At 38.8% G+C, this 20,196-nt stretch overlaps 2 protein-coding genes across 2 annotated transcripts; both read left to right on the forward strand.

Moving 5' to 3' along the window:
- Positions 1 to 526: 526 nt before the first annotated feature.
- LOC121507831 (toll-like receptor 2) lies at positions 527 to 8,771 on the forward strand. The gene is made up of 2 exons (XM_041784172.1): positions 527 to 573; positions 5,738 to 8,771. The coding sequence occupies exon 2, from the start codon at positions 5,747 to 5,749 to the stop codon at positions 8,108 to 8,110; it is 2,364 nt and encodes a 787-aa protein (XP_041640106.1). The 5' UTR covers positions 527 to 573; positions 5,738 to 5,746; the 3' UTR covers positions 8,111 to 8,771.
- An 8,940-nt stretch (positions 8,772 to 17,711) lies between these two features.
- Positions 17,712 to 20,075, forward strand: LOC121507773 (toll-like receptor 2). The gene is made up of 2 exons (XM_041784113.1): positions 17,712 to 18,312; positions 18,565 to 20,075. The coding sequence occupies exons 1-2, from the start codon at positions 17,712 to 17,714 to the stop codon at positions 20,073 to 20,075; spliced, it is 2,112 nt and encodes a 703-aa protein (XP_041640047.1).
- Positions 20,076 to 20,196: the final 121 nt, after the last annotated feature.

Genomic DNA, 20,196 nt, shown 5'->3' on the forward strand with positions numbered 1-20,196 from the left:
AAATAATGACTTGAGGGAGCTGAATATTTATGCAGTCACTTAGTTCATATTACAAAATTTTATTGAATTATAATTTTGATATCTGTTTTCACTTAGACACTAAAGAGAGTGTTTTTTTGTCAATAAAGCCAAATTAAATTGACCATGATTGATTTACAAAATCAATGAAAGGGTTAAGTATCCAAGGGGGTGTATACTTTTTAAAGGCACTGTATTTTGCTGATTCAAACCTTTTATTTCCATCATAGGGACTAAAATAGAAAAGGCATTACTCTGTTGATGGTAAATGCTTAAGAGATTTCCTGATTTTGGTTCCATCTGCATCCTACAGAACTGGATGAAACAAAAAAAAAAACAACTAATAATTGCGCAACTGTTGTTTGGGGTAATCCCAGAGCTCCTCCTCTCATTTTTATTTTTAACAGTCAACTTCTTAATGCTTAATAAGCAAGTAATTTAAATGGAAGAGACGGTTCCTAAATATATATGCATCACTTCCTCAATCTTTGTCGTGCTACAACTGCCACAGACGGACACACGAGAGTTTACCTTGAAGACACAAGATTCAATAAGGTATGGTTTTTTGTTTTTTTTTTTTGTTTTTTTTTGGTATTTATTTTTTTCATTGTTATTTAGTCCCTTCTCATACTTAATATAGCGTGAAGCTAGCTGCTTTTAGAATAATAGGCTGATTATTTCAACTTCGATTTTAATGGTTAATTATGCTTACATGCTGGTGTTCAACATATCTGACATTTTAGGAACAGAAAATTATATTAGAGATTTGGTGACACTTTTTGCTCAAGACACTATAATCATATCCATGCAAAATAGCCTCTAACATGTGCTACAGGTTCTTAACTCAGTAGGATTGATTTCAGTATCTGCAGATATTAGTTTTAAAAGGTAATTGTCAGTATGGGCAGATATGAACATTTCTGCTGCTATTTTCAACCAGTGCATTTGCTGTAAATAACCATTGTGTGTACGAATAAGTTTGTTGAGTTTTAATCTGGACCTGCCTGCAGACCTTCATCAGCTCTTTAGGTTTAGGTTTAGGTTAGTTTAAGGTCTGACCTGCATTTATATATATATATATAAGTATTGACCTGGGTCATTTTATAAATGTCTGCATAATTTATGTTGACACAAATACAATATTGAGCACCCATAATCCAAAAGTCTTGTACAGCAATGTGTGGTTTTATAAATATACACACTAAGAATTACCCCAAAACACACCAGAGTGCTACAGCACACTAAATACAACTGAGATGAATAGATGGATGGATTGATGATCAGATGTGTTTTTGTGAAAAAGTCAACTTTGCTCTGTTTTTCTGGATTTGTTATTTGTCTGGTAACCCAAAAATCCTAGCTGAGACTGAAGCTCCCACCTCCATTTAGTTGCTGCTTGTACTAACCAGGCTCACCTTCCAACACCTGTTTAGAGTATTCACTAATGTCAATCCATTTCTACACTGTCGATTATGTTCAGGGTCGAGGAAGGCTGGAGCCAATCCCTGCTATTATTGGTTGGAGAGCAGGGTACAGCTTAGACTGGTTGTTAGTCAATCACAGAACTGACATAGAGAGACAAACACGCAGCCACGCTTAAACTCAAGGTGGATTTAGAATCACCAGTTAACCTAAAACATATCAACATGTACAGTGGCTTTAAAATGTTTTTACCCTCTTGGATGTTTACCCTTTGATTTTATAGATGAATTATGGTCAATATAATTTGGCTTCTTTTCAAAAGAAGCAAAAGACCTATTTAATGCCAAAATGAATAAAGATTTCTATGAAGTAATGCCAATTGAATAAAACTATGTAATGTAAAATAAGTGACTGCATGAATATTCACCCCCCACCAAGTCATTATTTAGTAGATGCCCCTCTGGCAGCAATTTGTCTGTGTGTATAGGGCTCAATTAGGGATGCACCGATCCACTTTTTTTCAGTTCTGATCCGATTCCGATAAATATGTGCCGATACGGATACTGATTCATATATATATATATATATATATATATATATATATATATATTTTTTTTTTTTCTTTTTTTTACAATTATTGTTGTTGGTATAATGTGTGAGGATACATGAGGCTGTAGTAAACCACCCAGCTCCTCTTATTAAAAAGCAAAAAAAAAAAAAAAAAAAAAAAGTAAATAAAAGAAAAATGAATTGAATTTAAATGTATTCCAAACAAATTTATTTGAACTGCTAAAAAATATCATTGTTTCATTATCCAAACATTATCCAAAAAAACAATTGAGTATAAGTTATAAATCCCCGTCTATAATGCTCTTTAATGAACCTCCCGCCACTAGAGACCACCGTAGCATCAGTTAATGGCCGCAGCCTTCCTCTCTGACCCTTCACAGGATGTAAACAATAAGAAGGACGGCGGTGGCTTACGGCTAACCTGTTAGCGTATAGTAGGAAGACCGGGGTATGACAGTTTTCCAAAGTAGTAAATGGAAATAAAGTGGTATGTGGGCTGTCAAGGGTTAAGCTCATGTATGACTACTTACCCGAAGTGAAAAGAGGCCAAATATCAAAGCACAATATTAATCTGCAAAAAGGAACGAAGGCGGGCAGCACTAGCTTTCAATACTAGCGCTGCCCGTTATCAGGCTAACGTCACATCCACTCTTTTTGTGTTCTTTCGTCTTTAGACTAGTTTTGACTATTCTAAATATAGATTTACGTTTAATCTACTAGGTAATTATACCGCTAAGAACATCCCCAACTGATACTAGTTCAGTTACACACAGACTGTCTCGTGTTAGACTGCAGTGCGTTCATGGTCTACCGGAAACTGTAGGATGATTTGGATCAGCGCCGTCAGGCAGATACCCGATCTATTAATTATGTTCATATCAGACCTGATACCAATATTGAATCGGATCAGTCCCATCCTTAGGCTCAATCAGGCTTGTGCGACTAGAAACTGCAATTTTACTTCATTCTTAGTTGCAAAACTCAAACTCTGTCAGGTCGCACATGGATTGGGTGTGAACATCCCTTTTTTAGTCCAGCCACACCAGAGATGGGGACTCAAGTCTGGGACTTGGACTCTCTGTGTCACCCTCGTGAGCCATAGATGTACGCAATGTTAAAATATTTGGTTAATAATTCCCTTAATATCATATGTTTGTGGGGAACAAATTACTGTTAGAATCTCTGCTTTGTCGCTTATTGATAATGAACGGACATAAAAGACAATAGGAAGATTAAAACTGTAAATACGGTTCATGGAGGCAGCGAGAAACAGAGACCGATATATACGAGGCTGATAAATGAGTAACTAAGGAGCTCAGGAGATTTCAGCTGAATAAAGTCAAATTTAGCTTGATTTTACCCATATAAAAAAATGTACACCATAAATAATGATGGAAGTTTCTTAAGGAGAATGGATAAATAGTATACTCTGTTGAAGATCTGTATGAATGAGAATTAGAAATGCTGATTGAGTTTTTTTGTTGTTGTTGTTGTTTTTTTTTTTTTTTCAGAATAAACAGTTCATTAACAGTGTTTTTGTGTTAGTATAAAATTACTACCATTAAAGAAATATATCTGACATATAACAAGAACATTTAATCTCCAGTGTCTCAGTGTCTGTCTCTATCAGTCAAGTGTGACACAGAGATGAGCTTTATTAAGAGGAGAGCTTAAACTGATCATGTTGATGAGGGAATAAGAGAGAGCATATGTTTCATCTTATAGCAGAGGTACATATGATATATAGAAAATACATTCCAACAACAGAACTGTGGCTAGTGGAAACACTGAGTGGCTAGTAACCATTAGTCACAGTGGCTGCCTGGTGTGAAAAAAAGTTCATGTCAAGCCCTGTTCATATATAAGTGTACACATGCACACACCACGGCGAGCCAGCCACAGACAATACCCCACCCTAGTGATGGTGATAACACAGTACAGGATTTAGATTCCTTAGAATGATGCAGTGGTCTAAGCCAGTGGTTCTCAAATGGTGTGCCAAGGCACACTAGTGTGCCTTAAGGCAAGTCTAGGTGTGCTGTGGGAATTTGTACCATATGTTATTACTACAACTTTATGGCAAGAACTGTAACCAGGCCTGTCCACAGATCTGGCTGGACCCCTGAAAAGCCCCTGAGAATGGGACATCCCCAGTTGGGATTTATTAATGATATCAGTGTGTGTGTGTGTGTTAGATCAGTAGTTTTGGTGCTAGCATCCTGGCTAACAGTTACCTCATCTAGAGCTGAAAAGCATGGCAAGCTATTATTGGGTTGAAATTTGTGTTAAAGTTATGAATTTGTGCAATTTTTAACCAAGTTAAAAAAAATTCAACCCATTTTTGCCACTTCTTTTGACTGCTTTTTTGCCACTACTTATTACTACTTTTGACCAATTTTTTGCCACATTTACACCGTTTTTGCTACCTTTTTGCCACTTTTCGCACAATGTTGCTATTGTTTGGCCATTTTTTGCCATTTTCTCCCATCACTTTTAACCCCTTTTACCATCTTGTAGTAACTTTAACACTATTTGCCACTTTTCTGCCACTTGTGATCTATTTATGCCACAGTTTTTGCCACTTTTTGCCCACTTTTGCCTTTGACTGCTTTTTTGCCCACTTTTGCCTTTTTTTCCTATCACTTTTATCCCATTGTTACCACCTTTTCACACAGTTAATCCTTTTAGGCCAATTTTAACCCATCTTTGCCACAATTTTGACACTTTAAACAAGTTTTGGCCAATTTTTGCCCATTTCTGACTTTGTTTAGCCACTTTTTGCCCAATTTTGCCATGTTTTGTCATCACTTTTAACCCATTTTTGCCACCTTTTGCCCACTTTTGCCATCTCCATAATCCCCCAGTTTGCTGGGCCCCAGAAAGCTCTCCCCTTAATCTCCCCTTATAGGCTACCTTGATGGTAACATTATTTAAAAAGTCTGTTTTGTGTCGATTTAAATTTGGTGTGCCTTGAGATTTTGGCTTAACCTTAGGTGTGCCTTGGGCAAAAAAAGTTTGAAAACCACTGGTCTAAGCAGACTGGACGTCAGAGACAAATCATAGAACGCTCATTACAACCATCGGAGACTTGTAACTTGACTTGGACTCGTGACCAAAGACTTGAGACTTGACTTGGACTCGTGACCAAAGACTTGAGACTTGACTTGGACTTGCAAAAAATGACTTTCGTGCATCTCTGAGCCACACATTCTCTCTTGGATTGAGGTCTGGCTTTGCGAAGACCATGGCCACTCCAGAACATTCAGTTTGTTGTTTTTTAAACCATTTCACTCCACTCAGGTGATCCCTGTTTCACTAAATGTGAGACCACTAGCACTAACTGGCTGAACCTGTGTTGAAAAATGTCAGTCAGTTTAAATGGAATAAAGGCTTATTTTACCTTACATATTTTCATTCAATTGACATAACTTTTGTAAAGACCACAGACAGAGCAGACTGTGAGCTATATATATATATATATATATATATATATATATATATAGTATACATATGTACTTATTTTTACTTATGGTAATTATGTGTATGTCTCTCCATTTTATATATATATATATATATATATATGTCATATTTGTTGTCCTTTTTGCTCTTGTAGCGTGCCTTTGAATGCTCATGTTATAAATGACTTCTTTTTAACCCTGTTGAGCATTTTGTATTTCTTTCTGTAAGAACATTACTCAAATGATCTTGCTTTGTCTTGCTTTTCTAGGAACTCAAGATGACACTCCACACCTGTCTCATGTTTTTCCTGCTGATACATGGAAGCCTCTCTCTCGCCAGACCGCAGTGTTACACATGTGACCAAACAACCTGCAAGTGCTCAAGACAAAACTTTGAAAAAGTCCCTGTAACCCCTCTAAAGCTCGTCACTGAACTCGACCTGTCATTCAACATGCTGACAACCATAGAGAAGAACAACTTTGATGCACATGCCAGTTTAATATCTTTGCTCATGAACAACAACCAAATCAACACGATTGAGGAGCAAGCATTTGCAGAACTGACTATTTTAGAGAAACTGGACTTGTCCTTCAACAGACTGGAGATGTTGTCTCCTGGATGGTTTGAGAAGCTGTTTTCTCTTCAGCATTTGAACCTTTTGGGCAATACATATAAAACACTGGGTCAAGGTGGTCTTTTCCAGCCACTGAAGAGATTGAGGATCCTTTATTTTGGAGGACCTGACTTTCTGTATGTCAGAACGGTGGACTTTTCTGGCCTCAGTCATCTTGAAGAAGTTATTATTGATGGTGTGAATTTGAAGGGCTATGCAGGAGGAAGTTTAAGTCAAACTGGGCCAATCGAGCGTGTTACACTCAGTCTAGGTCTTCAATTTCGAAAAAATCCAGTACTTGTCAGAACCATTTTGACAGATGTTGTTCATGCAAACACAACCCTGACATTCAGCAACACCAGGTTTTCCACTGTCCCTGAAATGGTCCTGTTTAATGTGGTCACAGACGGTGGAACAAGAAATCTTCATTTTAAGAATGTGAACATGTCAGGTGCAGCTTGTTACGCCCTTGTTTATCGACTGTCAGGCTCCAATATAATTAAACTTACTTTGGAAGATGTAAGACTCTCCATGTATTTTATGATTCCATCTTTGGACCTTGACTTTTTGTATTTGGAGGAGGTAGTTCTAAAGAATGTCATTATCCCACAATTCTACAGGTTCCCAGCCCTGATATTTCTGGCACCTATACTGATGGTTGTTCAAAGGGTGACTGTGGTCAACTCCAAATTGTACGCAATACCTTGTCAATCCTCTGTCTCTTTCTCACATTTGGAGTATTTGGACATCAGTGAAAACTATTTAACTGATATGGCTCTTAGTAACTTGATGTGTGATGGTAAAGGTGTTCTAGGGAGTCTGCAAACCTTCAAAATCGGCTGGAATAGCTTACGGGTGATCAACAGCAGGATCTTCATGGGACTGGAAAAGCTTGAACATCTTGATATAAGTGGAAATGCATTTCATAGCATGCCTGAGACTTGTTACTGGCCACCCAGTCTTCAGGTTTTGAACCTTTCTTCCTCTCATTTAACAAAAGTGACAGCATGTTTGCCACAGAGTTTACGCATTCTCGATCTATCAGACAATGCGTTGACTGTTTTCAGTGTCAAACTGCAGTTTCTTAAAGAGTTGTACATCTCTGGAAACAAGCTAAGAAGTTTACCAGATGGTGGTTTCTACCCTGGTCTTGTAATGCTTTCCATTCAAAATAACGACCTGCAGACATTTAGCAGAAATATTCTAAATGCTTACAGCAATCTGACAAGTTTAGAGGCAAGTACCAGCACATACGTTTGTTCATGTGACTTTGTGGTGTTCATGAAGAGTGAAGTGGTCCATCATCAGGTCTCAATCAAAGATGAGTTCAAGTCGTACATCTGCGACTCCCCTGATGGAGAAAGAGGGAGAAGCGTAGGAGATGTGAGCTTGTCTGTGTTCGAGTGTCACACAGCCTTGGCTTTTTCTTTACTCTGCTTGTTCATCCTTGGAGTGATTTTGCTCATTGTAGGTTTCTGTAACAAATTCAATGTTTTGTGGTATCTAAAGATGACCTGGAACTGGCTGAGAGCTAAGAGGAAGCCCAAGTTAAAGAAGGGAGAGCTTGAGTTTGACGCCTTTGTGTCGTACAGCGAAATGGACTCTGGCTGGGTGGAGGCACACCTGGTCCCTGAGCTGGAGCAGGTGGAGCCTCGTCTCCGGCTCTGCCTTCACAAGAGAGACTTCTTACCTGGAGGCTGGATCCTGGACAACATCATGGATGCCATAGAGAGGAGTCACAGAACTCTGTTTGTCCTCTCTCAGCATTTTGTCAGGAGTGAGTGGTGCAAGTACGAGCTGGATTACACTCATTTCAGAATGTTCAATCATAACGATGACTCGGTTGTACTGATTCTGTTGGAGCCCATTGACAAAGACAGCATCCCCAAAAAGTTCTGTAAGCTCCGGAAGGTCATGCACTCTAAAACATACCTGGAGTGGCCTGATGACGACACCCAGATCCCCAGATTCTGGCAGAGCTTGAGAAAAGCTACTTTGAGACCTGGAATGGACAACAGCAATGTGTAAATCACACTGTGAGCTTAAACTTTTGGATTTGCCTCTCAGGTTTTTATTCTACGAGTTTGTTTCATAGGCCAGCATCTTTCAATATATTACTAGTATCTAATGCTAATGGTGTAAAGCTCACGCTAGCTGTCCTTCGAGCATTACTATGAATTAATGTGAGTTTGTGAATAGAAATAACAGCATTACTGTATGCTACTGCAACTAACATTTGTTCTTGAATTAGTTTGTAGTTTTATCACTCTGTAGTTGATTAACATTACCAGAATATCACATTTTTTCAGTATTAAAAGGTTTTCTCTCATCTTCAAGCATGTCTACCATTACCATCTTACTTACTGAGCTTCTCCATCTCTCTTTTAGCAATCAATGCGACACATGTTCCTCTGGACAGCTGCTTTTGCATGTTCCACGAGTCAGGTCTGAACTGGGAAAGACTGCCTTTTCCTATTCAGCTCCTGACTCGTGGAACAGGCTACAGCAGCTGCTCAAGATTACTGAGGTTTTACCTTTTGGGCTTTTTAGAAATGTTATTTTAAACCTTCAATCTTAGCTCTGTAATTGTTTTATGTAAGTGTAACCCTTATTGTCATTTCATCATCACCAGTCTGATGATTTTAATGCCCTTTTTTCAGTCTCACTCTGTTTCTATTGTTTTGTATTCTCTGAATTTATTCTGTAATTGACTCGACATCATTTTAAATGAGGGTGTCCCTCAATGATTTCCTGAATATAAATAAAGGTTGATTGATTTATTGATTGATGTCTAAACATTCTTTGTGATTGTTGATGGGTTGGATTGCCAGCAGGTTATAGAACAACCAACAGGGTTTATGTCAAATGCTAAAAACAGAGAAATGAGCTCTTTCCACTTTGTATGTCCTAAATGCTTTATGTCAGGAACAAATGCAATGCACACTTTTCCTTCAGCTTATGGTAATATCAAAAGGCAGACAGCAGCTCCACCTCCGCAATGCTTAGGATTGATACTGTTAATCTTCTGGTCAATCATGGTTTTGTAGACTGTGGAGAAGGTGCAGAATGCCTTGTCCAGTCTGTTCTTTAAGGTTTATGCATGCAAGAGAAAACTGACCAACAACCGCACCTGCATGTTATTCCAATTACAAGAATTTAGACTCTACATGATTTCTGTAAGACTAGCTTGTTTACATGCGCTTTCCAAGTCCAGTTTTAGTTGTACCAAGGATTCACAATATGACTATGTTATACGCTTTACTGTTGCTAACTTAGTAATCACCTTACTGTTCCTGTCAAATAATAATATCATCGCTGGCCTTACTGCAAACCCCCAATTACCTGAACAGAAGTACAGAGAAAACAAATACGTGCTCACACTACACCCATTGATTCAGGTTACTGACACATTAGCTCCAGCCCCTTGAGGAAGGAGAGGGAACCTACTGAGCAGTTCGAATCTTTAGATGCATGGAGATATGCACACTACTTTGAATTTGTTGCAGGAAATTACAAGAATGAGAAATTGAAGTGTAAACTGTGCTCAGGCCAGAAACAACTATCCACTGCTGTGAACTCCTCATCAAATCTTTCCAGATACCTGCTAACACCAACAACACAAAGCTAAAGACCCCCAGGACCAAAGTGAGTCATCTACCAAGCAGCTGATTTCAACAACAGCAGCAGGTAACCAAAAAAGATGAGATCCATAGGTTTGTGGCAGCATACATGGTGGAGGAAAGCTACCTACTGAGGCCTTGAACTTGACATATTTTTCTGTGATTTTGACAACTTTGCAGTCACCTTTTTATGAAAAAATAGAAAGGAGAGATCATTGGTAAGCCTGCCTCTTTAGAATTATGATTTGTGCAAATTGCAGTGTTATGTAGAAATTTCAGCAGGCAAAAATGATCTTTGGTCGACTTAATTATAGGGGTGTGAGGAGACACTTATCTCACGAGACGAGATTTTAGACTTTTTTCCTTTTTTCAATTTTTGGAAAAAAAAATATATGAATGGAAAATATGTCCTTTATATGGCTGAAAGTCATAATTGCAAAGCATTCAGGTCTATTCAGAGATGTTTAAACTCCTCTTGTACAAAATAGGCTATCAATGCTCACACACAGTTTGTCTTGTCTCACTGACTCAAACTGTACATTTTAATGCTCTTCAATCAGACCTTTCATTTTAATAGTCTAGCACATCTTTATTTTACTACACTATGTACTCATTGCTACAATAATAAAGCATTTAGATCATTTTTAATGGAATTTAAAAACAATTTAAAACAGACTGAAATATAAAGAGCTGCATCAGTAAAGCCGAACTATTTCTCAACCTCTAAAGGTACATCCATATTTAAAACACTCAAAAGAAATATTTCTGTCAGTAACACGTTTGTTTTTTTACAGTAATTTAGAGAAATAGATTATTTTATCTTTTTTTTTTTTTGGTCTTTTTTCCTATATGACCTTTGACAGTGTTGGACACGACGCACAGATGAGGGTGTGTGTTAATGTGTGTGCGTTGGTGAGTGAGTGTGTGTCTCTGCTCTGTCTGCTGTCAGACTTACAAGGACCATTTAACTAGAGCTAGAACTTTGCTTTTTGGAGCTAACGGTGGACTCTTATGGCACTCAAACAGAGTTTGTCTTGCTAAGGCTACTCCTGCAGTATACAACAGCCCGTTGCGCTACTCATGTTAAGTTTCTGATTGATGATACGCACAGCCAACAGCTGATGGATTTGTGACTGACAGACAGTGAGAAGAGAAGGAGAAATGACGAAGAAGCGACTGAATCAAAATTACAAAGTCACAAATACCAGCACTATGAGCGAGTCTGGGCGCATACACAAACTCACAGAGACTGCACAGGTTTCCAGCAGCAGCATTTAATCATTTCACACTGTTATGATAACTTGTTATGCATTGGCAGATAATGCACAGCCCCGAGTAGTGCACGCGGAGGAGGGGGTGGGGGATGGAGCAAGGCTCTGAACGAGCCACAGATCAGCTCCTTTACTTCATTTAGCTGGCAGACCAGTGATCTTTTATGACTTCCAATTAGGAATTGGTTTTTGTCAGGAGAGCTGCTGCTCCTGGTGTCTGGGCGATATTGATCTCACAAGATGATTTTCACCTCGACGAGACATCTTGTGACATTTTCATCTCGCAAGATCTTGTGGCTCAAGATCTCATCACACCCCTAGTTTATTAACTTAACGTAATATGACAGATGTACTCAACTGCCGAATAATTTTTAGTGGAGCACACACTAAGACCCATCTTGTTACATAACTTCTTTTGTTAACATCACTCACATATCCTTACGCCTTTTACTGCATCAAATAGTACCATTACATTATATTACACTATTATGGTAATATTTAACATTAAGCATTGTATTTTTTGTTAGCAATTAAGTTAAAGAGGATCTCAGATGACAAGGAGTAATGCAAAAGTAATTTAACTAGTAGTGTAACTAGTCACTTTCTGAAGCTGTTGCATCAAATATGTCTTTGTTTCCTGCAGGTTTACTTGGAGTAGTGCCAACAGCCACTGCAACAGTCCATACACCTACTGTGAGAAGAACAACTACATCGGTACGATCTAGGGACTGAGGTCTACCCATATTTCCCAGCATTTTTGAAGCCTTCCTGATTCTGATCAATAAAAATTTGATTTAACCCAGTTAGGAATGGAACTTTACTTATTAGTGTTTTTCTGGGTTAAAGTAAAGCATTTCTGCACTTATCTTGCAGGCACTGGAACTTTTCCGAGCGGTTATCCCAGTCAGGAGGGTCAGATTGTTCACTGCAGTCAGACCAGCTGGAGTGAGTAACAGCCTCAGGAATCGCCCTCAGCCTGGGACACAGCAGCCTGTGTGGGCAGCAAGGTGAGTGTTCACACTAATAAACTATGGGACTGCTCAGACGCCTGTTTAAATCTAACTCATCACTGAACTCATCAAAATCTGGAGACAGACAATTTGTTTGATTTTTAAAGATTCTTGGGGTTTTTATGCCGGTCAGACAGGAGAGCAGTGGATAGAGTTGGAAACAGGGAGGAGAGATTGGGGGAGAAACTTACAAAAGGGGCCAAAGACCAGACTTGAACCCAGGCCACCCATGTTCATGGGGGTGCAGCCTAACCTCTAGGCCATCAGTGCCCTGGTGATGGAAAAAATTTATAGATTTTTTTGTTTAACCTGAAAAGAACAACGAACATTGTTAAATTTTTGATACATTATAGGCCGAACCAACTAAAACAAACAATTCAGAGTAACAGTAGATGGAACTCACTGACCAATCAGGTGAGTTCAGTGTTACACTGTACTGTTTAATACTGTAAACACAATGATGCAAAAAGAATTGAGAGGCAAAGACGAACAATTTTGCAGACAATAGTTTTTTTTTTTGTCACTGACTTCAGAGTAAAGAAACTCAAATTTCAAAGATGGACAGAGAGCCGCTTGCTTCTATGAAACCTGCCTTTGCTACCTCCTCCACTGAGTCCGCTGCATCCCCCTGAACACCTGTGATAACCAGTTTAATGTTTATTTCATTTGAATTTCAGTAACTTCAAAAACACATGCACACACATTAAAGACACTGGTAGCTTCTTCACTGAGGCTGGTGTTGCTGTCAAAGGAAGTTATCCACGTTTAAAATGGCATTTTCTGCTGTAAATATCAGAGCAGAAGTGAAAGAGTGAGGAGAGTCATTATAAAGTTATTTTTTTTATCATACTTACATTTGGACTTCTGCTTCTTCTTTCTTGCACTGATGGTCTCATTGATATTCTTTAGTTTTTCCTGTTAAATTCAGGGGAAAGACTCACCCAGCTGGTATCTTTAGACAACAGTGAGATGAGGAATGTCTGTGGCAGACTGGATTTTAACTCTATGTAAAAACACATTGTATCATCACCTTTGAAACACAAAATTAGACAAGGCAAAAGAAATTTGGCCTTGTGACAGGTCTGTCAGTTATTCACAGAAATCTAGAGGTGCCCCTCAAAAAAATGTGCCCGGTAAGGTGCAGATGACATTGAGTAAATGGGCCAATGTCCTTTCTGTTGGTATTGAATGCATTTTTTTTTTTTTCTTTAAGTGATATGTAGGAACTGACGGAATTTATTCCAGGGATCGGAGGGATAAGGGGAGACTCAAAGCACCCAAGCTTGAAGCATATGGCACGTTACAAGGCGTTTTGATAGATACAGAAAAGAGGATGCAGTTTTGTTTAGGACAAACTTTTCCAAAGTTGATTTTATATAAGCTGAAAGGAAAGAACTGAAGCGATAGCCAGGTCATCACTTGTCATCTCTGCAGGGAGCAGACAGCCAAGTTGTAACAGAGCACAGCAGGTAAGGTCTGAAAATACCATGGGAATATGATGCTAGGATGCAGCTTCTTTATTTAGCTTTAGAAAAGACACAAACAATCTATAATATTTCAGAACCATGTTTGAAATCTCATATCATTTCTTTCTCATCCTGCACAGCCATACTTCTCTGGGACCTGGAGGCTCTCCCTCCTGTCCAGCCTGTTTGGAACAATCTGGATGTCTCAGAGCGAGCCTGATTAACCAGTGAGTGGGTCTTCCAGACACAGGTGTCTTTATACTACAATCACTTCAGTCACATTCACTGACTAAGTTGATCCCCATTTCACTAACTGTGAGATTACTAGCACCAATTGGCTTGACCTCAGTCAGTCACTTTAAATGGAATAAATATTCATGCAATCACTTATTTTACCTTACATATTTTTATTTAATTTACATTACTCTGTAGAAATCTGTTTTCATTTTTAAATCAAAGAGTTTTTTTCTGTTGTCAAATAAGCCAAATTAAATTGACCATGATCGATTTACACAATTATATAAAACTTCCTAAGGGGGGGTGGCATGTGGCCTAGTGGTTAGAGGCACGCCTGGGTTCAAATCCGGTCAGAGGCCCTCTACTTCATGTCTCTCCCTCGGTCTCGTCCCTGTTTCCGACTCTATCCACTGTCTTCATCTATCAAATAAAGGCACAAAAATGCCCAAAAATAAATCTTAAAAAACAAATCCAAGGGGATGTATACGTGTTAAAGGCACTGTATTTTGCTGATTCAGACCTTTTATTCCCATCATAGGGACTAAAATAGAAAAGGTGTTACTCTGTTCATGGTACATGCTAAAGAGATTTCCTGACTTTGGGTCCATCTGCACCCTACAGAACTGGATGAAACAAATAAAAAAAAAAAAATTATAATTGCGCAACTGTTGTTTCGGGTAATCCCAGAGCTCCTCTTCTTGTTTTTATTTTTAACAGTCAGCTTCTTAATGCTTAATAAGCAAGTAATTTAAATGGCAGAGACGGTTCCTAAATATATATGCATCACTTCATCAATCTTTGTCGTGCTACAACTGCTACAGACGGACACACAAGAGTTTACTTTGAAGACACAGGATTCAATAAGGTATATTTTTTTAGTGTTTATTTTTCATTGTAATTTAGTCCCTTCTCATACTTAATGTAGCGCAGAGCTGGCTGCTGGTGGACTTATAGGCTGATTATTTCAACCTTGATTTTAATGGTAAATTATGCTTACATGCTGCATTGATATAATACCTCAGGTGTTCAACGTAACTGACATTTTGAAAACGGAAAATTATTTAGAGGTTTGTAGACATTTTTTGCTCAAGACTACATATGTGTGTCCCATTTTCATGTATTAATCATCAGTATCAGCATATAGGAGCATTTCTGCTGCTATTTTCAACCAATGCATTTGCTGTAAACAACCGTTGTGTGTATGAATAAGTTTGTTGAGTTTTAATCTGGACCTACAGACTTACATCAGATTTTTTAGCAGTTTAAGGTCTGAACTATATTTATATTTAAGTATTTGCTGTGCTTGTTTTATAAATGTCTACACAGTTTATGTTGACACAGATACGATATCATGCAGCCCTAATCTTAAACTTTTGTATAGCAACGTGTGGTTTTACAAATGTACACACTAAGAATTTCCTCAAGCCACACCAGAGTGCTACAGCACACCAAATACAACAACTGAGATGAATAGATGGGTGGATGGATGATGATGATTTTTTGGGGGGAAAAAGTCAACTGTGCTCTGTTTGTCTAAATTGTATATTTTCTTTCTGTCTGGTAACCCTATAGATTCCAGCTGAGACTGAAGCTCCCACCTCCATTCAGTTGCTATTTATACTAACCAGGCTCACCCTCAGAGGTGTCAAAAGTATTCACATTCATTACTCAGGTAGAAGTATAGATACTAGGGTTTAAAAAGACTTTGGTAGAAGTTGAAGTATCAACTCAAGCTTTTTACCCAAGTAAATGTATAAAAGTAGTTTCAAAACTACTTAAAGTATAAAAGTAAAAGCAATATAAGGGGGAAAAAATGCCATTAAGGACAAAAGCTTAGGCTGCACCACAGGGGCCAATTCTATTCTACAATTCCATTCTACCATTCGATTCCATTTTACTTTCCATTCCATTCTATTCTACCATTCCATTTCATTATACTTTCCATTCTATTGTACCATTCTATTCCATTATACTTTCCATTCCATTCTACCGTTCCATTCTATTATACTTTCCATTGCATTCTACCATTCCATTCCATTGCATTCCATTCTACCATAGTGCACTACCCCACCTCCCCAAAAAGCATTATGACTATAATGTTAAATCAAAATGTTAAAGTTGAAAAATTTGGGATGCACCTGTTTCAGCCACATTTATGCCCATTGAAAATTAACACATTTTAGTACAATGCAAATACATTGAAGGACCATATATGTGTACTACTGAGCATTAACATGTGTTTTATGGAGCAGAAGATATGATGACTAGTTGCCTATAAGTACTGGTCTTCATGGCTACCAACGTCCTCGATGGTGCTTGGTTGGGACATTTCACTCGAGTCCTCTTGAGTCTCTTCCACAGACATCTTCGTACTAAGTTACATATGTCTGCCATTTCCTTGCTGGAGTGTGACGGGATTTGTGTCATGTGAGCAGGTGCGATGGATCCCAATAGGGTGTCAGAATGGTATTGTGTTTATACTTGTCATCCAACCACAATGAAATTTACTCTATCCAGATGGCGCGATTTATCTGGATAGGTTTTAGGGATTTTATTTGTGTTTTGGTTTTTTGGGGGTTTTTTTTCTTTTACAATGACAAGCCAGAATGAAAACAAGCTGAAATAAAATAGGAGCAATGAGGCTATTTTTAAAATGTCAGGTAGCAAGTACAGATAATTGCATGAAAATGTTAGGAGTAGAAGTAAAAAGTCGGCTGAAAAATAATTACTCCAGTAAGTATAGATACCCAAAATTTCTACTTAAGTAAGGTAACTAAGTATTTGTACTTCATTACTTGACACCTCTGCTCACCCTCCAACACCTGTTTTGAATATTCACCAATGTCCATCCATTTCTACACTGTTGATTGTGTTCAGGATCGAGGAAGGCTGGAGCCAATCCCAGCTATTATTGGTTGAAGGGCAGGGTACAACATAGACTGGTTGTTAGTCAATCACAACTGACATATAGACACGAAAAACAAAATACAAAAAAAATCTTTAATGGCGAAGTGAATAAAAATTTCTATGAAGTAATGTCAATGAAATATAAATATCTGGTTTAAAATAAGGGATTGCATGAATTTTCAGCCCCCACTAAGTCAGTATTTAGTAGATGCACCTTTGACTGCAATCACAGCACCGAGTCTATATGGATAGGTTTCAGTCAAGCTTACACAACTACAAACTGCAATTTTACTCCATTTTCATTGTGAAACTGCTCAAGCTCTATTAGGTTGCACAGGGCATGAACAGCCTTTTCCAAGTCCAGCTTTAAATTCTCTATTGGACTGAGGTCTGGGCTTTTACATGGCCAATCCAGAGCATTCACCTTGTTGTCTTTAACCATTTCGGTGTAACTTTTACTATAATCTTTGGAGGCTGTGTTAGTAGTGATGTGCAGTGTTTTGTGCCTGCAATCATAGTGTCTTGTCTGATGACCAAAAAGGCATCATTTTGGTCTCATCAGACCAAAGAACATTCTTCTACTTGACCACAGAGTTTCCAACATGCCTTTTAAACTCTAGCTGAGATTTAAGATACGTTTCCTTCAACAGTGGTTTTCTCTTCACCACTTTCCCATAAAGCTTGGACTGGGTAAAAACCAAAGCAACAGGTGTTCTACACAGTTTTTCCCATTTTAGCAGCTGAAGCTTGTAAATCCTTCAGAGTAGTCGTAGGTGTCTTGGTCTTGACTCTCTCACTAGTGTCCTCTCACCGCCACTCAGTTTGTGAGAAAGCTGCATCTTGGCGATTTCCACATGTGCTATATTACTTCAGTTTCTTGATGATGGATTAAGTAGAACTACGGAGGATGTTCAGCAACTTAGAAATTTTCTGTGTATTTCTCTATTTTTTATTTCAATGTGTCATATTATTGTCCTTCTTGCTCTGTGTGCTTTGACCTTAGATACTCTTCATGTTATACATGATTTGTTTTTAACCCTGTTGAGTATTTTGAATTGCTTTCTGTAAGAACAGTGCTCAAATGATCTTGCCTTGTTTTGCTTTTCTAGGGACTCAAGATGACACTCCACACCTGTCTCGTGTTTTTCCTGCTGATACATGGAAGCCTCTGTCTCTCCAGACCGCAGTGTTACACATGTGACCAAACATCCTGCAAGTGCTCAAAACAAAACCTTGAAAAAGTCCCTGTAACCCCTCTAAAGCTCGTCACTGAACTCGACCTGTCATTCAACATGCTGACAACCATAGGGAAGAACGACTTTAGTGCACATGCCAGTTTAATATCTTTGCTCATGAACAACAACCAAATCAACACGATTGAGGAGCAAGCATTTGCAGAACTGACTAATTTAGAGAAACTGGACTTGTCCTTCAACAGACTGGAGACATTGTCTCCTGGATGGTTTGAGAAGCTGTATTCTCTTCAGCATTTGAACCTTTTGGGCAATAAATATAAAACACTGGGTCAAGGTGGTCTTTTCCAGCCACTGAAGAGATTGAGGATCCTTTATTTTGGAGGACCTGACTTTCTTTATGTCAGAAATGTGGACTTTTCTGGCCTCAGTCATCTTGAAGAAGTTATCATTGATGGTGTGAATCTGAAAGGCTACGCAGGAGGAAGTTTAAAACAAACTGGGCCAATCGAGCGTGTTACACTCAGTCCAGGTGATCTTTTTCAGATGAATCCAGAGCTTGTAAGAAACATTTTAACTGACGTTGTTCATGCAAACACAACCCTGACATTCAGCAACACCCAGTTCTTCAGATCAGATCAAATGTTCCCGTTTGATGTGGTCGCAGACGGTGGAACAAGAAGACTTATTTTTAAAAACATAAACATGACGACTGCAGCTTGTTTGGCCATTATTAATCGACTGTCAGGCTCCAGTATAACTAAAATTTCTTTTGAAGATCTAGGACTCTTCTTGACTCATGGGCAGATCATGAATGACCTCAAATTTGACCACTTGGAGGAGGCTGTTTTCAAAAATGTTGATGTCCCTGATTATTGGAATTTCCCAGTCCTAACATTCTTGGCACCTGTGCTGATGGTCGTTCGCAGGCTGTCAGTGGTCAACTCCAAATTGTTTGTTATACCTTGTATATCTTCGGTCCTTTTCTCACATCTGGAGTATTTGGACCTCAGTGAAAATTATATACCTGATCTGGCTCTTAGCAAAATGTTGTGTGATGGAAGGGGTGCTTTAATAAATCTGCGAACCTTCAAAATCAGCTGGAATAGCTTGCGGGTGATCAACAGCAGGATCTTTACCAGACTGAAAAAGCTTGAGCATCTCGATATGAGTGGAAATGCATTTCATAGCATGCCTGAGACTTGTTACTGGCCACCCAGTCTTCAGGTTTTGAACCTTTCTTCCTCTCTTTTAACAAAAGTGACAGCATGTTTGCCACAGAGTTTACGCATTCTCGATCTATCAGACAATGCTTTGATTATTTTCAACATCAGTCTGCCATTTCTTAAAGAGTTGTACATCTCTGGAAACAAGCTAAGAAGTTTACCAGATGGTGGTTTCTACCCTGGTCTCGCAATGCTCTCCATTCAAAATAACGACATGCAGACATTTAGCAGAAATATTCTAAATGCTTACAGCAATCTGACAAGTTTAGAGGCAAGTACCAACACATACATTTGTTCATGTGACTTTGTGGCGTTCATGAAGAGTGAAGTGGTCCATCATCAGGTCTCAATCAGAGATGAGTTCAAGTCGTACATCTGCGACTCCCCTGATGGAGAAAGAGGGAGAAGCGTAGGAGATGTGAGCTTGTCTGTGTTCGAGTGTCACACAGCCTTGGCTTTTTCTTTACTCTGCTTGTTCATCCTTGGAGTGATTTTGCTCATTGTAGGTTTGTGTCATAAATTCAATGTTTTGTGGTATCTAAAGATGACCTGGACCTGGCTGAGAGCTAAGAGGAAGCCCAAGTTAAAGAAGGGAGAGCTTGAGTTTGACGCCTTTGTGTCGTACAGCGAAATGGACTCTGGCTGGGTGGAGGCACACCTGGTCCCTGAGCTGGAGCAGGTGGAGCCTCGTCTCCGGCTCTGCCTTCACAAGAGAGACTTCTTACCTGGAGGCTGGATTGTGGACAACATCATGGACGCCATAGAGAGGAGTCACAGAACTCTGTTTGTCCTCTCACAGCATTTTGTCAGGAGCGAGTGGTGCAAGTACGAGCTGGATTACACTCATTTCAGAATGTTCAATCATAATGATGACTCGGTTGTGCTGATTCTGTTAGAGCCCATTGACAAAGACAGCATCCCCAAAAAGTTCTGTAAGCTCCGGAAAGTCATGAACTCTAAAACATACCTGGAGTGGCCTGATGACGACACCCAGATCCCCAGATTCTGGCAGAGCTTGAGAAAAGCTACTTTGAGACCTGGAATGGACAACAGCAATGTGTAAATCACACTGTGAGCTTAAACTTTTGGACTTGCCTCTCAGGTTTTTATTCTACGAGTTTGTTTCATAGGCCAACATCTTTCAATATATTACCAGTATCTGATGCTAATGATGTAAAGCTAAT

Source organism: Cheilinus undulatus, linkage group 4 (assembly GCF_018320785.1).
Source record: "Cheilinus undulatus linkage group 4, ASM1832078v1, whole genome shotgun sequence".
Lineage (NCBI taxonomy): Eukaryota > Metazoa > Chordata > Actinopteri > Labriformes > Labridae > Cheilinus > Cheilinus undulatus.